This window comes from Neovison vison, chromosome 10, assembly GCF_020171115.1.
Source record: "Neovison vison isolate M4711 chromosome 10, ASM_NN_V1, whole genome shotgun sequence".
Lineage (NCBI taxonomy): Eukaryota > Metazoa > Chordata > Mammalia > Carnivora > Mustelidae > Neogale > Neogale vison.
This window is the reverse complement of record NC_058100.1, coordinates 71,726,873-71,745,812: the sequence shown is the minus strand read 5'-3', so window position 1 is coordinate 71,745,812 and position 18,940 is coordinate 71,726,873. Positions and strand designations below refer to the sequence as shown.

The window sequence follows — 18,940 nt, the reverse complement described above, 5'->3', positions numbered from 1 at the left end:
ATTTCCAGCTATACCAAAGACACCTCAAACTCAACGATATCCAAAACGCATCCAGAAGTGAACATATTATCTCCCTCCTCATATTGATTTCTCCTGTATGTAATCTAGGGGAATGTCTCAGCAATGCCAATGGGCAGAGCAACCATTCAGGCACGTACCTTGGACACCTTAATCATCCTCCATACCTTACTGTCCCTCCCCAATTTATCACTGAGTCCTAATTTTGTCTCCTACATTTGCATCCCTTCTTCCTAATGAATAGCACCACTGCCTTAATTTAGGCACCATCGTTTCTCATCTAGATTATTTTTAAAGTCTTCTGCTTCTCTCACCACCGCCTCCTTGTTCTGTTGCTCAAGGATCACTCTTTTCCCTGCCTCTTTCCAAGGACAGAGTCTCTTTTCCTTATGAGCTGTATGAATTTGTGTAAACTTTGAACCTGTGCCTCACTTTCCATCTGTAAAATGGAAATAACAGTACTTACCTCATAGGGCTGCTTAAATGATTACTCAGACAAAGCACTCAGAACGGTTCCCAGGATAGCAAGTGCTCAAGAGTTGGCTTATTATTAACATTAAAACGATTGTTTTCTCCCCTCCATTTTGTTCTTGCTTTCAAGCCGCTCCCCCTACCTAGAAGATCCTTCTCCATTATGCCGGATACTTTCTGCCCCTCCCCAGGTTTTACTAAGTGTATACACTTCTATCATGGCACCTACCAGAGTATGCCGACATGATTGAATAACCCACTCAAGTGTCTGATCTTCTCCACCAGAGTATTAACTTCTTGAGGGAAGGGACTCTGGCACGTAGTAAATGGTCAATAAATGCTGGCCTGACTGGACTGTAACGATCAACTCCATCCCCAGGCTAAAGGCCCCGGCCCCGCCCGATTCAGGGGCGGGGCCGAGAGCTCGGCGCGGGGGGGTGGGGGAATGAGTGGGGGTGGGGGTGGGACTCTTTTTCCTCGCCGTGGCGGCGGAGGCGCACGGCGTGGGTTAGCGGCAAGACGTCGTCGGAGGAAGGCTGAAAAAGCCCAAGGTGCTGCCGTTGCTAGTACAAGTCGGATTTGCTGTCGCCGGAGTAGCGTCCGTACACGTCTCGGACCGAGCGCAGCCCGTCGCCGCGGTCCCGGAACCCAGCCAGTCCTCACCCGTCTCCGACCCGCGGTGATGGAGCCGGCCACCGCGCTGCCCCCGGGCCCGCGCCCGGCGCTGCCCCTCGGGGGCCCGGGCCCACTGGGCGAGTTCCTGCCTCCCCCCGAGTGCCCGGTCTTCGAGCCTAGCTGGGAAGAGTTCGCGGACCCCTTCGCTTTCATCCACAAGATCCGGCCCATAGCCGAGCAGACTGGGATCTGTAAGGTGCGGCCGCCGCCGGTGAGTCACGCCGGCACCCCAGATCCTGCTTGCGGCTGGGGGAGGGAGCGGGGACTCGCGGGCCGGGGAGGCCCGAAACGCGGTGGGGCGGGGAGCGGGGTCGCCCTAGATGCCGCGTCAAGTTTGGGGCTGCCCCAGGGTCGGAGTTGAGGCCGGGGGAGGAGGACGGGGCTTCTGCAGGATTGGAGAAGAGGAGCGTGGGAGAGCGGGCGCTTCGGTGGTGCCACCCCGAGGGCCTGGGCGACGCGCGGCCCGGGCGGACGGGTGTGCAGCCCGGCCCGGGGTTCGGGTTCGGTTCCGGATGGAGTGGCGGCCGGGGTGGGCGCGGGGGTGCTTCCTGCCGGAGGCCGGCGGCGTCGCGGGCGAGGAGGGCGGGCGCCGGGCCCGGCGCGGCTCCGCGGGCTGGGGCTCGCCTCCTCCCCCGGGGTGCGGGGGTGTGTGCTGGGTGGGGGTGGGGGACTTGCGAGTTGTCGTGCGCGGAGGAAAGTTTTCAATATGGCGGCGGGAGCCCCTGGTCCTTTGTGTGGTGGCGGCGTCGGCCCGGAGCGGCCCTCACCTGGGCGCCCCACCCTGCAGGCGGGGGCACCCCCCTGCCCCCCGGGCCCCGGGCCTCCTGCTGTCCCCTGGGCAGAGCTTGAGGAGGGGGCGTCCAGCGCTGCCGGGGGGCGGGGAGGAGCCGCGGGGCCGGCCCCGGAGCCGAGGTGGTGGTGTGGGGGGCGTAAGTGTGTGTGGGGGCGCTTGGGGCGCAGGACCGGCGGCGGAGGGCCGGGTGCCCGCCCGCGCGCCCGGCTGCGCACACACCCGACTTTGGGCCGGGCCGCTCGGCTCCCCAGGGAGGTCTGGGCTGTGTCGGTGGGGTGGGGGCGAGGTCGTGCAGTAGGGGGACGTGTCAGACCAGAAGACCTTCGGAGGCTTCACGCGCACTTCCCGCGCCCCGCAGCCCGCGGAGGTTGAAATGCAGCCCCACTTCAGCCCTCTGAGCCCCGTTTGAAGCGCTTCGGGCCTGGGGGCTGTGTGTGTGAGGGGTGGGGTGTTGCTGAAGTCATCCCTAACGGCTCCAACGTTCGCTGAGCAGAGCCGGGCCAGCCCTTCCTTGTCCCCCACCTCCGCCTCCACCCCCACCCCCACCCCCACCCGGAACTGGGTGCGCGCCTGCACCCCTGTTTTTTTGCCCACCTTGCGGCTGGTCCGAGTCCGAGTTGGCCTGAACCGTTGGGATGGGCCTGGACGGGCTGGAACCGTTGGGAAGGATGTTTAACTGCTTTTCCTACAGTTGAAGAATCTTCTCCCCACTATCCTCCCCACCCCCCCCCACCCCCACTCCTACCCCAGCTCCCACACCCGCTGGAGGAAGATTCCGCCCCCCCCCCCATTCCTTTCTTTCTTAAGCTTGCTCTTTGTAATGACATTTGGAGTTGCAGGGGTTCTGTATGTAATCCTTCTGGTTTGGAAAAGCAGTTTTGAGGGAGATCTCTGTATGTCTCCTTTCTCGGATCTCCCATCTCCTTCCCCCCAAAATTAAAACACAGACACCACACTTTGGTTTTTCTTGGACAAGTTTGAAGGTGGAGATGAGACCTATGCTTCAGAAAATAACTGCTCAGCTAGAATGGGGGAAATGTTTGAAAATAGAACCATTTGTTTCAAGAAGTGGATAAGGTGGGTTCTTGTTGCTTAAGGGAAGTGCATTTCTTCTAGAGTGCAAAGAGGCCTGCAGAAGTTATAGCCGGGGCATATTAGAGCTAAGGTTTTAATTCTTAAAGAATAGGTCATGTTTCAAACATTTAGCAGTTTGGCTTTATGTCATATGCTAGGGAGGGTGAATGTGAGTATTGTTCATTTGCATTAGTGAGATTTTATTCAGAAATCCGGCAACTTGATTAAGTTCTTGGTAACCAAAATGTGTGGAGTCGGGTTCCTAGGAGTGAGAGTTGTCCTCCATGTTGGTATTGTGGTATACTAAGGCTGGGGTAAACCCTTTATTTTACTTTATTATTCTGTGCCTTTTATAGGGCCCTTTCCCAGAAAGATAGTGTTGGCTCTGGTTAGGTTTGGCTACCCATTTCTTCATCTTGGCTAGGGTATTAATGGTAAGCTTTGCAAAATGTGTGATCATACTGCCTTTTCCCATTCTGAATGCCAGACAGACATGATGGCCACCATTTTGTAATGAGAGTAGTACATTCTACAGCCTGAGAAAGGGTGTTAAGTAGGCACAAATAATCTACAAACATCACCAGTGCTCTGTTTTGGAGACCTCCTTTGTGTGAGGGGGGCTTTCTTCCTCCTTTGTTTAACAAACTCCTGTGCCAAATGGAAAGAGTTTGTTGTTGTTATAACCACAAAAAGGGAAATCTTTCCAGAAGTTGTAGCTCTTGAAGAAGGGTCTTGTTGGAACAAAGGTTTCTTAAGGGATGTAAACAGTCTTTGTTTTAGAAACTGTTCTGTTTTAGAAAGCTGTGAACAAGTGGTTTCATATAGTTGAAATAAAGCAAAAAAAAATCCAGGAGGTATGAAATATTGTCCCTGGTATAGCTATATAATTCCTATGTTTCTAGATGGTTTTTGTTCTCTAGTTTTTTGGAATACAAGTGGCTGTATTAAAATGGAGATTGGGTCTGTTGGTATTTGTTGTTGGGAGAGTAGGGGAAGAATTATAAAGCATTTCTATTTCCTTTGTTGTTCTTTTTGTATCTTTAATTAATGTTACTTACATAGTTTCAGTTTATAGCTGCGTTCTGTGAGGGTCCTAAACTGTTTTGCTTCTGAAAGCTTGGGGTTCACAGAAATTTGTGAAATTTTAATAAATGTGATATAAGGTAATAAATTAAGAAGGCTGTTAAATCCTGAGTTAAAAGTTTAAAGAAGGAAATAAATGTCTCTCAAATGAAGTATGTAGGATAACAAGGCTTATTTCCTGGGCTTCAGTTTTTTTAACTTTACAATTAATCTGACTTCTGGTTTGCTACCTGAAAAATGCACATTTTCATTTCCTCCTTGATGTGCTTAGATGTCTTTTTAAGGGCAGATTTTCCATGTTGCTTTGTGGTATTTGGAATTGATTAATTTTAGGAGTGTTAACTATTAAGCAAAAAATAGGTTGGCTGCTCAGTGATACTTACCAAGTCTCCCAAGTTTGATTGGAATATATTTGATGGCTTTAATAACTTTGTTGCCCTCAAATGTCTAACATTTGGCCATAGATAGTCAGATTCCACATATTTTTTTGGCAGTGTCCAAAAATCAGGGATTTAAATCAAACCCCAGATGGCACAACAGACACATTTTTTTCAACTTTAACTTCCCGTGGGTCATTAGTTTGATCCCTTCATCTTTATAGGCAAAGTGTAAAACTTCTGAGTATTTTAATGCAGTCAGCATCTTTGAGTGAGCCTGCTGGTTCTACCATTAGGAGCATGGAGGAATTTAAATACACATTTCTTTGTATGGTTAGAGGTGTTAATGATATGGAGCTCATTTACTCTCATTCCAACCTATCAATCTCCCTAATTTTAGGTTTGATTGACTTTGGCCTAACTCTCTGTTTTCCCAGTTCCTTTGGTGTCTCGGAATTTTTCTCTGGTTGGGATTCTTTAGCCACCTTAGACCCCTTACCATTTGGAGAAAAGGCTTATCAATAAAAACATCCTTGAGTGAAAGAAAAACTTATAATTACTTTTTAAAAAATAACAGCTTTATTGAGATATGATTCATATATACCATGTAATTCATCAACTTAAAATGTAACACGTAGTAGTTTTAAGTAGTTTCAGGGCTCTAAGACCATCATCACAACCAATGTTAGAACATTTTCATCACTCCCAAAAGAAACTCTGTGCCCACTTGTAACTGCCTTTTAAGACAAATTTAGGACTGTACTGCTCAGAAGAAAAACTTTTTTCTCACTAAGTAGGAGACTGGATTAAGTCCTTCAGGTAGTTTGAAAGTGTCTGCCTTAACAACATAAAAACAAACTTCATTTGTTATTAGTCTTTGAATGGGTGTTTAGCTGAATTTGACTTTGCTAGTAGTAAATGTAAATTGGTTACACTGGGAGCCACGAACCTATCCACCTAGTTGTGACTTTTAGTGAACTGATCAACAAAATTGATAGATTTTTAGAATAGAATGTGAGTGGTGTTATAAATACATGAGCCAGCTCATCTTAAGATTCATACCTCACTGGAAAAATTTCCCTACCATTGATTATAGGATTTGTTTAAACATGCAACCTAAACCTTTTTCAAGAGCAAAATGAACTGAGAATTACCTTTGAAAAGTGTTAATGTTGTGTTAAAGCCGGGGTTAAAGCTTTCATTATTGAGATATACTGATAAGAAAAAATTTGGAAAAATTTATTTAGCCCTCAATTTCCAATCTTTGTCTCTGAGGTACTTAATTTTCTTTATGATGTGTTAGCCTAAGTTTAAGAGTATTTCTGTTTGATCAGCAGAACTTAATTATTTGTTTAATTTGAGGGACAGAAAATTCAGGATGTTTAGGATACTTTTTTTTTTTTTTTTAAAGACACTTCTTATCTTTTTTTTTTTTTTTTAAAGATTTTATTTATTTGACAGAGAGAGATCACAGTAGGCAGAGAGGCAGGCAGAGAGGGGGAAAGGGAAGCAGGCCCCCTGCTGAGCAGAGAGCCCGACGCGGGACTCGATCCCAGGACCCTGAGATCATGACCTGAGCCGAAGGCAGCGGCTTAACCCACTGAGCCACCCAGGCGCCCTGTTTAGGATACTTTAATATGCAGGTAGAAATCTTCCAGGGAGAGAGTTTTCTTTCAGAAAGGAAAAAAAGGGGTTCCTGGGTAGCTCAGCCTTTAAGCATTTGCCTTTGGTTCAGGCCATGATCCTAGGGTCCTGGGATGGACCCCTGCATCAGGCTTCTTGCTCAGCACGGAACCAGCTTCTCCCTCTCACTCTACCTGCTTCTGTTCCCTCTCTTGCTCTCTCTCTCTTTCTGTCAAATGAATTCTTTAAAAAAAAAAAAAAACCGTGGTGGGGTGTGGTGGGGGGGAGGTGCGCCTGGGTGGCTCAGTGGGTTAAGCCTCTGCCTTTGGCTGAGGTCATGGTCCTGGGGTCTTGGGATTGGGGCTGAGCCCTGCATTGGGCTCTCTGCTCAGCAGGGAGCCTGCTTCCTCCTCTTCTCTCTGCCTGCCTCTCTGTCTACTTACTTTCTGATCTCTGTCTGTCAAATAAATAAAATCTTAAAAAAAAAAAATCGTTGCAAACTACTGGATTAAAAAAAAATCGAATCTGGTTTATGTGCTTCTGGTTTATGTGCTGTAAATGGGATATTTTTCTAGACTTTTGTAACTTCTTGTTTTAATTGGACGATATTAAAGGTTGGCTATGGAAAGGGATAAAGGGAGAACTTATGTACACCACCCCGCCATGAAACTGCTAATTAGGTTCCTGGATTTTGGTTCCAGGAAGCCTACTTGTGTTACCTCTTTCCAAAGGCTATATACAGGCTGTATATAGGTTTAAAAAACCAGGAACCTAGAAAATCCTTGCTTTCCTCATTGTACAGATCTTTCAGCTTGATTTGTGTTAATAGTGTGATTTTTTTTCCTTCCTAAGAGAATTAGATATTCTGTAGAGATTCTGTAGAGATGCTAATAATATAATTAAAGTATAGAACAACCCCCAAAAAACCTTTTTTTTAAAAACCAATCAAAAAAAAAAAAAAAAAAGGTTAAGTGGGATAAGTGTTGGGAATTGAAAGGCTCTCTGTACTTTCTGAAATTTTGAGTCACTTGAAGAGGCATTACCAGAGGCTAACTGATGAGTTTAGGGTAAGTGGGTGAGTAGAGTGATACTTTGGGAAAACCTAACACTTGGGCTTCTCCCATTTTGTTTTATATTAAAGTTGAGAGGGGTGCCTGGGTGGTTCAGATGGTTAAGCGGCTGTCTTGGGATTAGGGTCCTGGGATGGCGGAGCCCGCTTCTCTCTCTCCCTTTGCTGTTCTTCCTGCTTGTGCGCGCGCTCTCTGTCTCTCCCTCTGAAATAAAATCTTTTAAAAAAAATAAAGTTCGAGAAACTTATGACTGGATTTTAAAATGTAATTTGTGAGAAACTTGTTGGAAACCTGAGAATTGTATGTAGCATACCAAGGACTTTTTTGTTAACTGCTGTGTCTTAGCATGGAAAAAAGTTAAATGAGATGCTACCTTCATACACCTCCAAAAATTCTTCCAAAAGTGCTGCTTTTTCTGTCATTAACTATTAGGTGATTTCTGTGGTGAATGTGCTTTTTATACAATCCCCGTGTTTATGAACCAGAGTAATGAGGAAAAGCCGCCACCAGGGCACTGAGACATTTCTGTTCCATAATTGTGCCATGTTTGGAATTTGACTAAATGCATTCTTAAAAGTCCTTTTTTTTTTTTTTAAACATTTCATTGTAGACCATTCCTCTTAAAAGTTTCTATCATTGTCTTGTTCCTTAGACACTGTCTACAGTCATCCCATCTGTTTTTTTGTGTGTGTTTTTGTTTTGTTTTGTTTTTCTCATTTACCTTTCTTTCTGGACAGAAAGATTACTTTGTTCTGCCAGAGCTATCACTTCCAGTGTATAAAGTCAAAGATTTGTATTATGAAAATACTCCACCATACACAAAAGCACAGAGAATGTAGTCCCTTTTAGCTATTTTCCTGGATATAGAAGAACAGAAAGCAGATTAGTAGCATTGGGATTGAGAGTAAACTAGTGCCTTCAGTTCGTTATAAAGAACAGTTTTGCTGGGGCGCCTGGGTGGCTCAGTGGGTTAAGCCACTGCCTTCGGCTCAGGTCATGATCTCAGGGTCCTCGGATCGAGTCCCGCATCGGGCTCTCTGCTCAGCAGGGAGCCTGCTTCCTCCTCTCTCTCTCTGCCTGCCTCTCTGCCTACTTGTGATCTCTCTCTGTCAAATAAATAAATAAATAAAATCTTTAAAAAAAAAAAAAAACAGTTTTGCTTACGTTTTGTCTTATGAAGGGTGTGAGAGAGATTTGGGCAGTTAGGAAGGGGTTTCTAGCCTTTAGTGAGTGATGGTTTCTTTACCTAATTAGAATGGGGATTGTATTTCTCAAATTTTTTTTTTAAGATTTTATTTTTAAGTAATCTCTGTATCCAGTGTGGGACTTGAACCTACAACCTAGAGATCAAGACTCTCACGCTCCACTGACTGAGCCAGCCAGGCACCCTGCATTTCTCAGTTTTAAGCAGTGGCTTTGTTGCTTTATTACACATTATTGGAACCTGTGCAGAAATTTGACCATCTTCGGTCAACTCTTGGCACCCAGAAGTGTGGTCGTGGTGGTGGTGGTGGTTGGAGTAGGTTGGAGTAGGTTGGAGGGCATTCTCTGCAAGCATCCTTCCATTCTTTCTCTGTCCATTTCTGTCTGCCAGGCTAGCTCAACTGTTCCCTCCCTTGGGGGACAAACGGTGGCAGTGTAGCTACTTCCTTATAACATGGCTTGGGATAAGCATGTTTAAAATACTATTTGCACCAATTACAATTGCTATAGTGGAAAAGAATCTGAAATTTCTCCTGGAAAAGGAGTTTTAAGAACATGAGAAGCAAAGGGGGCTAATGAGTTGTTGCTTAGGCTGTTAGGTTCACTTTTCTGTGAAGAGGGGTAGTTTGGCCTTCAGCTTCCGTGCAGTTTCTGTTTCAGCAGAATTGCTGATAAACATTTCTGTGGTGTCAAAAGTTGAAAAGGGACAGTTTGAAAATCAGGTCATTGAAAAATATTTTCTGTCATAAGCCCTTAAAATTTTATTGCTTTCCCCGTCAAAATAATAACTTAATTTCTCAGTAGGAAACTAGTTAACACCAGGCAGAAGATCACATAATTAATGTTTGTATTTATTTATTTATCTATAAAGATTTTATTTACTTGACAGAGATCACAAGTAGGCATAGAGGCAGGCAGAGAGAGAGAGGGAAGCAGGGGAGCGAGAGCCTGATGCGGGACTCAGTCCCAGGACCCTGAGACCATGACCTAGGCTGAAGGCAGAGGCTCAACTCTCTGAGCCACCCAGGTGTCCCATGAATGGTTTTTTTTTTTTTTTTAAAATATTTTATTTATTTATTTGAGAGAGAGACAGTGAGAGAGAGCATGAGCGAGGAGAAGGTCAGAGGGAGAAGCAGACTCCCCATGGAGCTGGGAGCCCGATGCGGGACTCGATCCCATGAATCCAGGATCCTGACCTGAGCCGAGGGCAGTCGTCCAACCAACTGAGCCACCCAGGCGTCCCCCATGAATGGTTTTTTAGAACTTACTGATATCATTTCACTTGGTAATATGTTATTTTACAATAGATGTAAAAATAAAGGAATATTTTGCATGGGTAAAAGTAAGCTTTATCAAGGGGAGTGTATGTGGAATTTTTCTTTTTTTTTTTTAAGGAAGATTTTTTTTTTGACAGAGAAAGACACAGTGAGAGTAGGAACACAAGCAGGGAGAGTGGGAGAGGGAGAAACAGGCTTTTTGCTGAGCAGAGGCTTGACCCTAGGAACCTGGGATCACGACCTGAGCCAAAGGCAGATGCCCAACTACTGAGCCACCCAGTGACCCTGGATTATTATTTTTTAAGTCTGTTCCTTTATTTTTTTAAAAGATTTTATTTATTTGAGAGAGAGAGTAAGAGAGAGAGAGTGAGAGAGAGAGAGTGTGTGTGTGTGAGAACGAGCAGGGGAGGGGCAGAGGGAGAGGGGAAAGCAGACTCCCTACTGAGCAGGGAGCCCAACTGGGGCTTGATACCAGGACTCCAGGACCATAGCACTTAATCAAATGAGCCACCCAGGAGCCCCTAAAGACTGTTCCTTTATTATGTAAAAGAAGGAGTCGTGTGTTTCTAGATTTTAGAGCATAGGTGGGTAGAGTTCTGAGTCTAATTCTGTCATGACCTTGGACAATGTCATTTTTCTCCAGTGTGTGCCTTCTCATCTGCTTTAAGGGGATCTGACACTGACCTAGGGCTGCTGTCCAGATTAATTAATTGATGGATTGCAAGGAGCTTAAATCCTAAAGCTTTATTTGTTCACTGCTAGGAAGAGTCTGGGAACAGATTTAGTGAGGCAAGAGTTAGTACAAATATGTATCCCTCCTATGCCCCTACAGTGAAAGAAAGGATTTTTAAAAAGTGAAACTTGAAAAGTAAAAAACCCAGCATCAAAACTATGATGTACAGAATGTAATTCTTCTTTTGGTCTAGATGAAGCTTGTCTATTCCTAGATATTTTTAAAAATTAGGTTAAAATTAGATTAAAATCATTTTTTAGGGGCACTTGGGTGGTTCAGTGGGTTAAAGCCTCTGCCTTTGGCTCAGGTCATGATCCCATAGTCCTGGGATCAAGCCTCACATCAGGCTCTATGCTCAGCAGGGAGCCTGTTTTCCTCCTCTCTCTCTGCCTGCCTCTCTGCGTACTTGTAATCTTTGTCTGTCAAATAAATGAATGAATAAAATCTTTTAAAAAATAAAATCTTTTTTTAAGTAGAACTGTTATAAACTATTTCAGAAAATTTGCAGGTGCATATGTTATGTGTGTCTTGTGTAGTATGCATATTCAGGCAAGAGTTTGTATTAGGTGAGCTTTGAGTTAAGAAATGTTTAAAATCATTTAAATCTCTCCTAGTATGAGATGGCTGTGATATTGTAAAAGCCCTGTAAATGGAGGGCATTTTATCTTACCTAACAATTTAAATAATCCCAGTTTTTCCTAAGTAGGAAATTGAGTTATTAGATTGAGTCTTTAATGTAATATTCCACAGTAATTCTTCTTGTAAAATGGGGAGAAAGAAAAGTAAAAGGCGGCAGGGAAGATGTTTATTTTGATCCTCAGGACAGAGCCAGATTGTATTTTTTTCCTTTAGTAACAGGCGAACTTAAAAAAAAAAAAAAAAGCTGCTGAGAATTCCCATACAAACCTGGATTCCCCAGTCTTTTGTCCGGATATATCTTGTTACTGGACCTCATAACATTGTCTCTCACGTAGACTCATATATACTGTTTGTACTAGTGGGTTTTTGTTTGTTTGTTTTTTTGGGTTTTTTTTGGTTTGTTTTTGTTTCAAGAGAGAAAGTGCTCAAGTGTGGGAGCGGCAGTGGGTGAGGGAGAGAAAATTTCAAGCGTACTCTGCACTGAGTGTGGAGCCTACTGTGGGCCTTGATCCCACGACCCTGAGATCACCACCTGAGCTGAAACCAAGAGTCAGAGGCTCGACAGACTGTGCCATCTAGGTGCCCGTTTCTTTTTTGTTTGTTTGTTTTTATCTTGAATCAAGCAGTTTATTCAGTATTGCTTCCTAGATGTATTAAAAACACTTTCCAGTATGTTTAAACAACTTTTAAGTCTTCAAACGTTGAGTATTTTAGTTAGGGAACATGCAGCTAGCCTAAGAGTTCTCTTCTGAGCTATGCTCCTTATGTGGCCGTAGGCAGATTTTTGTGCATTCCTGTGCTAATTCTTGCCATCTCACTGGCTTGACCAGATTGTAATGTTCAGAGAACTGAAAGTTGAAAGCTTAGTGTGTGTTGAGCACTTGGTTGGGGCTTTCATTAAGCTCATATTCCTATGTGGCATACATACTCCAGACTAGATACTGAAATGTTACCAATTTACTCTAATCTCATAACTCTGAAACAAAGAACAAATCCTTATCAAACCCACCCATTTACAAGGTCTTTTTTTTTTTTTTAAAGATTTTATTTATTTATTTGACAGACAGAGATCACAAGTAGGCAGAGAGGCAGACAGAAAGGAGGAAGCAGGCTCCCTGCTGAGCAGAGAGCCCGATGCGGGGCTTGATCCCAGGACCCTGGGATCACGACCTGAGCCGAAAGCAGAGGCTTTAACCCACTGAGCCACCCAGGCGCCCCACATTTACAAGGTCTTTAAGGCAAGATCCTCCCAGGGCACCTGGGTGGCTCAGTCGTTAAGCTTCTGCCTTCAGCTCAGGTCACGATCCCAGGGTTCTGGGATGGAGCCCACATCCGGCTCCCTGCTCAGTGGGAAACGTGTTTTTCTCCCTTTCCCACCCCCCTTGCTTGTATTCCCTCTCTCCCTGTTCCTTTCTCTCTCTGTGTCAAATAAATAAAATCTTAAAAAAAAAAAAATCCCCCCAATTTTCTGTGTGGTTGTACCAACTCATCATTTGGTGATACTTAAACCAGATGGTAATGTCTCATCTTTGCCAGTCTCTAACTTGGAGGGAAGAGATGGGGAGAGCAGGATCTCTTAGGATTTGTATTATGGTATCTTAGTTGTGGGACGGGGTGAGGGAGTGGAGATGAGAGAGGTCTACAAAGACAGACTTCGGAGTATAATTTCCATTTTGTAAAATTTCAGATATTCACATATTCAAAGCTTTTTCTTCTCCCAGAGAGGCTCTTATCCAGTGATATGATATATTATGGATAAATTGAGACTAGCCACCAGATTTTCCAGGAGGAGGCTGGCTTCAGGGATTTGTGTATGATGTGGATTTAGGGTTTTTAAAAACTGTGCTTCATGAACTTGGGTGGCTCAGTTGTTAAGCATTTGCCTTTAACTCAGGTCATGATCCCAGTGTCCTGATACCTAGCCCCATATAGGCTCCCTGCTCAGTGGGGAGCCTGCTTCTCCTTGTCCAGCTCCCCTGTGCTTGTGTTCCCTCTCTCACTATCTCTCTGTCATAAATAAATAAAATCTTTAAAAACAGAAAGAAAAATTGTCATTAAAGGAAAAATTGTACTTCATGGCAGTCCATTCTACTGGGTTCCTTTCACCCCTTTTTTTCTCTGCTAATCTGTGGCTTTTCTTAGGATCCAAGTTCATTTGTTTTTGGAGGTTGGTATTATTAGCTAGGAAGTGAAAACTTGAAGAGAGCAGATTCATGGAAAGAATACTAGAGTAGGAAACAAAACATTTGCCTTCTGGTGTGTGTTCCATTGTTAATGTGTTATCCTTGAGCTGTTAGCTTTAAGAGGATCCTGACTATTTTCAGAGTTTCTTATACCATTGAACTTGCATATAAAAGGGGATGATGCTGGCCCTGCTTTACATAGTGAGTCCTAAAAGAGGTAAGTAAACTTACTCAAAGTCACCTGACCAGTATGTGATGGAGTAAGGATTTGAACCTAGAGTTAGTGCACTTAACCACTACTTAGGGGCTCTTGGGTGGCTCAGTGGGTTAAAGCCTCTGCCCTTCGGCTCAGGTCATGATCCTGGGATTCGGGGGATCGAGCCCCGCATCAGGCTCTCTGCTCTGTGGAGAGCCTGCTTCCTCCTCTCTCTCTCTCTCTCTCTCTGCCTACTTGTGATCTCTGTTTGTCAAATAAATAAATGAAATCTTTAAAAAAAAACACCCCACTACTTATATTGCCTCATATATCCATTGTAAAGATACAGTTATGATTAGATGAGACAGTTGATGGAAAATTATGAATCTTTTATTATTTTATTATTGGCTGTTTTATTATCTGTTTGTATTATTCTTTTGCTTATACATTCCTGTCCTGGTATACGCTATCCTTTTTTTTTCCTGATGTACTCAGCAGAAAACATTTTTGTTACTTAGTTCTTTCTGCTAGCATATGACAGTTTCATAGATAAGGAAACTGCTGAGAGAAGTTAAGTGACTTGTCTAAGGTGAAAAAGCCTTTTTTTAAGGTTTTAAGTATTTGAGAGAGAGAGGGTGTGTGTGTGTGTGAGTGGAGTTGGGGCAGAGGGCGAGGGAGAATCTCATGCTGATTCCCAACCGAGTGTATTTTTTTTTTTTTAAGATTTTATTTATTTATTTGACAGACCGAGGTCACAAGTAGGCAGAGAGGCAGGCAGGGAGAGAGAGGAGGAAGCAGGCTCCCTGCTGATCAGAGAGCCCTATGCGGGGCTCGATCCTAGGACCCCAGGATCATGACCCGAGCCAAAGGCAGAGAGGCTTTAACCCCACTGAGCCACCCAGGCGCCCCCGACTGAGTGTAGAAGCCAATGCTGGACTCGATCGATCTCAGGATCCTGAGATCATGACCTAAGCCAAAATCAAGAGTCAGATGGTCAATCAAATGAGCCACCCAGGTGTACCCCCTAAGGTGACACAGCTTTTAAAGGACAGATTAGAAACTTCCAAACCATGGCTTTACTTCCAAGTTCACTGTTCTTCCTTATTATATACAGTGGCTCCCTTAATAAGTCCCACGAATTAGCTAGCTCTTCTCATTTCCTCTCATAGGCTTTTTGGGGAGAAGAGTGGTTTTCCCTAGCTTCCTTCTCACCATCCAAACACAACTGAAGGGACATCAGTGAAATTAGTAGTGATACCAAATGATACTAAAATACCATTTCATTTTTAGTCTGTCTCTCAAATTTGTTTATGAAAATTTAAATAAATTCTGTATTCTTATTCTTTGTTTTAATCTTCATTTAGTTTATTAATATGTATGAGCTTTGTACTTCATATACTATCGGTTTTTAAGCTCATTTGTATGGAAACTCCTGGCTCATCAATTTCAGTAACCACCCAGGTTTAATGGAAGAGTATCCATTAAGCCTTAGGCACCCTGAATGTAGCCCTAACTCCCATCAAAATCATCCTGGACTCCACTGCAGAATTGAATTAGAATCTCATGGGATGCCCACGTTTGAATTTTAAGGCATTCCTCTGGCCTCGGGTCATATTTACTTGTTTATTTATTAAAAGATTTTACTTATTTTTGGGAGAGAGAAAAAATGGCGGGGCGGGGGCATGGCTGTGTTAGAGGGAGAAGCGGACTTCCCACTGAACAGGGATCCTGGGAGAAGGGGTCGACTCATTCCCAGGAGCTTGGATTCATGACCTGAGCAGATGCTTGACTGACTGAGCCACTCAGGCGCCCTCCTCTGGTCATTTTAAAAGCCTTGGGGGGTGGGTGTGGGGGGGTGGGGTGTGTGTGTGTGTGTGTGTGTGTGTGTGTGTGTGTGACAGGGAGAGGGAGAGAACACAAGTAGGCAGCGCGGCATGTAGAGGGAGAGGGAGAAGCAGCCTCTCCACTGAGCAGGGACCCCAATGTGGGACTCGATCCCAGGACCCTTGAGAAGATGATGTGAGCTGAAGCCAGATGCTTAACCGACTGAGTCACCCAGGTGCCCCCCCATCTAGGTTTAAGAAATGATTTTAGATAGTTCCCTGATAAGGTTTAGGCAGCTGTTAATATAAGGAATTCTCTATCTGTTGACTTTGAATTAGCAGGATTTCTCAACTATAGGACCAGAAACTAGGGACTCCTTTTTTTTCAGCTCTGGTGAATGAAGAAATGAATTGGGTCCACAGCTGCAAAATCCTTTATTTAAAACCTGCAAAAATAGAAGAGCTTTATGGAGTTTGTCCCTTTGATACCCGGTAGCCATTCAGATGAGGACCAATTTTATTAGGCTGCAATTTCTGAGTATTTTACATTAAAGTGGGTTTCTTGTAAATCAAATTATTATTAAATGTGGCAGTAAATGTGAAATAAATAAGGCCATTGATGGTGCTGTCTCTACAATAATACCAGCATGGTTTGAGATATATCCCAGGATAAATTTAAGACCTTTGGAGGTAAGACCTGTTTATCTGCCATTTTAAGTTGAGCATGCCTATGTGTTAGTGCATCTTTCTCTCTTTCAAATAGGAGATCTAGCTAGCCTTGAAACATGGTCAGAATTATAGCATATTGAGTAGAATTGCATGTTGCCCTAAAAATACTAAGTGATCTGGCAGTGGGATGTATAGAGCAGCTTCCTATCAATTCCTGTTCAAGTCCAGACTTCAGTCTTTTACTTCAGATGTGGCTGTTAGGGATCATACAGGTTCTAAAATTATTTCTACTTTTTTTTTTTTAAGATTTTATTTATTTATTTGACAGAGAGAGATCACAAGTAGGCAGAGAGGCAGGCAGAGAGAAAGGGGAGAAAGCAGGCTCCCTGCCAAGCAGAGAGCCCGATGTGGGACTCGATCCCAGGACTCTGAGATCATGACCTGAGCCAAAGGCAGAGGCTTAACCCACTGAGCCACCCAGGCGCCCCTTATTTCTACTTTTAACGTTAGGCTTGCAGCTAATTGTAGCTGGGCTAAATAACTGTTAAATATTTGCATCTAGTGAAATGAATGGCGTATTATTTATGTTTCTCTTTTTTAGTACGATTGCCAAATATGTCTTGATGTGGAACATCAAGCAAAAACAAAGATTTTGTAGTCTTTTAGTATCTTCTTAGAGACCTAGGCCATTTGGTAGTGTAGTTACTGTCCCTTTCATGACCTTGATTTTGAATCTTGGAGTGTCCAGTTTGTAAAGTACTAAAGTTGTAGAACATATGTTTACAGATACAGCAAGGCCTTCAAGGTAGGGTGTGGGCTGTTTACCTTTCCCTCCCCTCCGTATCCAGGTGGGTTTGGGTGTTGCTGAGGGGAAGGTTGTAGGGGCCGAGTCCAACCTTTTTCCTCAAGCCCTTCCCCTCACAGATCATTTCTGGAACCTTTCTCTGAAGCATGTTATTTTTTCTTAACCTTGGTAGCCTCAATTTTCTCTCAGAATTTGTCTTTTCCTCACTGGGATCCTACTTGGGAAAAAAAAGAAAAACAGAATCAAAACTACTTAATTAAATTTCCTTGGCGGAGAAACTCTGGCAGTATAGCTACTTGATTGTATTGAAGCAATATTTATGCCAGTTATAATTGCTGTAGGGGAGAAGAATCTGACATTTCTTCTGGTTTTATTTGGTGACTTTTGTGTCATGAGGTGTCAATGAATGATCCAAGAGAAATAATGCTCTCCTCTTAAATTTTCATGAGTGATCTATCATGTCAACCTATTTGAGTGGAAGATGATTTATACTAGGGATTTAGCTTTCTTATGATCCTTCCGGGTGATTTTTAAAAGGATGCTTCTAAATAGAAGCATATAAATAAGACTTTTGGGAATATGCCAAAAATTTGTATGAATCACCTCAGTACGTAACTTTTTGGTAGGGGTAGACATCTGTTAGGGACTTTTTTTTTTTAAGATTTTATTTATTTATTTGACAGAGACACAGAGAGCACAAGTAAGCAGAGTGGCAGGCAGAGGGAGAGAGAGAAGCAGACTCTCTGCTGAGCAGGGAGCCCGATGTGGGGCTCAATCCCAAGACCCTGGGATCATGACCTGAGCTGAAGGCAGCTGCTTAATCGACTGAGCCACCAGGCGCCTCTGTTAGGGACGTTTTGAAAGAGTAAGGTCTTGACGTGATCTTGTTATTCTATTGCTCTTACTGTTTATAAACAAGGTGGTACTTACTTAGCTTGCTCCTGTAACTGGCCAGGAAAGGAAACCATCTTTTTGAAGTTTTGGAAGGACTATTTTCCATGGTATTTCCACATGGTTTTGACAATAATAAATTTAAGTCATTTAGGGGTCCTACAAATACAGATCATTGTTACCAAGTTTTATTATAAGTGGTCAAGATGGGGTACCTGGGTGGCTCAGTCGTTAAGACTCTACCTTCAGCTCAGGTCATGTTCTCATGATCTTGGGATCTAGTTCCGCATTAGACTCCCTGCCCCATGGGAGGCCTGCTTCTGCCTCTCCAACTCCCCCTACTTCTGTTCTCTCTCTCTGTATATAAATAAATAAATCTATAAATAAATAAAATCTTAAAAAAAAAAAAAGTGGTGGACGAGAGGGGCACCTGGGTGGCTCAGTCGGCTAAGATCTACCTTTGGTTTTCATTTGCATCATGATCCCAGAGTCCTGGGAGTGTGGGCTCCCTGCTCAGTGGGCAGTCCACTTCTCCCTCTGTCCCTCTGCCCCAACACATGCTCTCTCTCTCTTCTCTCCCTCTCCTGAATAAATAAATAAAATTTTTAAAAAGTGGTGAAAGAGGACCTTATTGGGACTGATGCTTAAAAAGTACATGGGGTGTCCCTTTTATACCAGTGTGTTTTCATTTACTAATAAATTCTCCTCCATAGAAATAGTGCTTGGACACTTAATATTCTTGTAAAGAGTCTGTGAAGATGTCTGTAAAATGTAAATTGACAGCTTTTACCAGGTCCTGTCAATTATAGGCATTATAATTTTAACAAAGGTCCTTAATATTTTAGTACAAGTGGTGTTTTTTGTTTTTAGTTTATTCATTTGAGAGAGAATGGGCAAGAAAGAACACTAGCAGGAGTAAGGACAGAGTGAGAGCAAACTCCCGTACTGAGCAGGGAGCCCAACTGGGGGCTGCATCCTAAGACCCTGGGATCATGACCTGAGCTGAAAGCAGACCCTTAACTGACTGAGCCACCCTGGTGCCCCTTTAGTACCTCCGTTAATCGTTTCTTTATGTTTGCATATGATTAAGTTGGTAGTTTCAGGATCTTTTCGGTGGTGGGGTTTTTAGGGAAGACTGGGCTGACACTGGTATACCTTTTCTAAAAAGGTTGGCAGTACACATATAGGTCAAGAAATCATTGCTAGTGAATAGAGAAAACACTTAAAGGGACCATTTTAAAAATCTGGATGGATAGAGTTCCTTGGAGGGACAGACTGTTGGGAATTCTGCCCTGCTGAGCAGAGAGCCTGATGCGGGACTCGATCCGAGGACCCTG

The 18,940-nt window shown here is 43.7% G+C and overlaps 1 protein-coding gene across 1 annotated transcript in view; it reads left to right on the top strand.

Annotated features, from left to right (window-relative positions):
- Positions 1-1,030: 1,030 nt before the first annotated feature.
- The window catches only part of KDM5B (lysine demethylase 5B), a 95,571-nt gene continuing 77,661 nt past the window's right edge, over positions 1,031-18,940 (top strand). Inside the window, exon 1 of the mRNA XM_044267622.1 lies at positions 1,031-1,375. Coding sequence (XP_044123557.1) covers positions 1,172-1,375 — 204 coding nt within the window. The 5' untranslated portion in view covers positions 1,031-1,171. The remainder of the gene's footprint in view (positions 1,376-18,940) is intronic.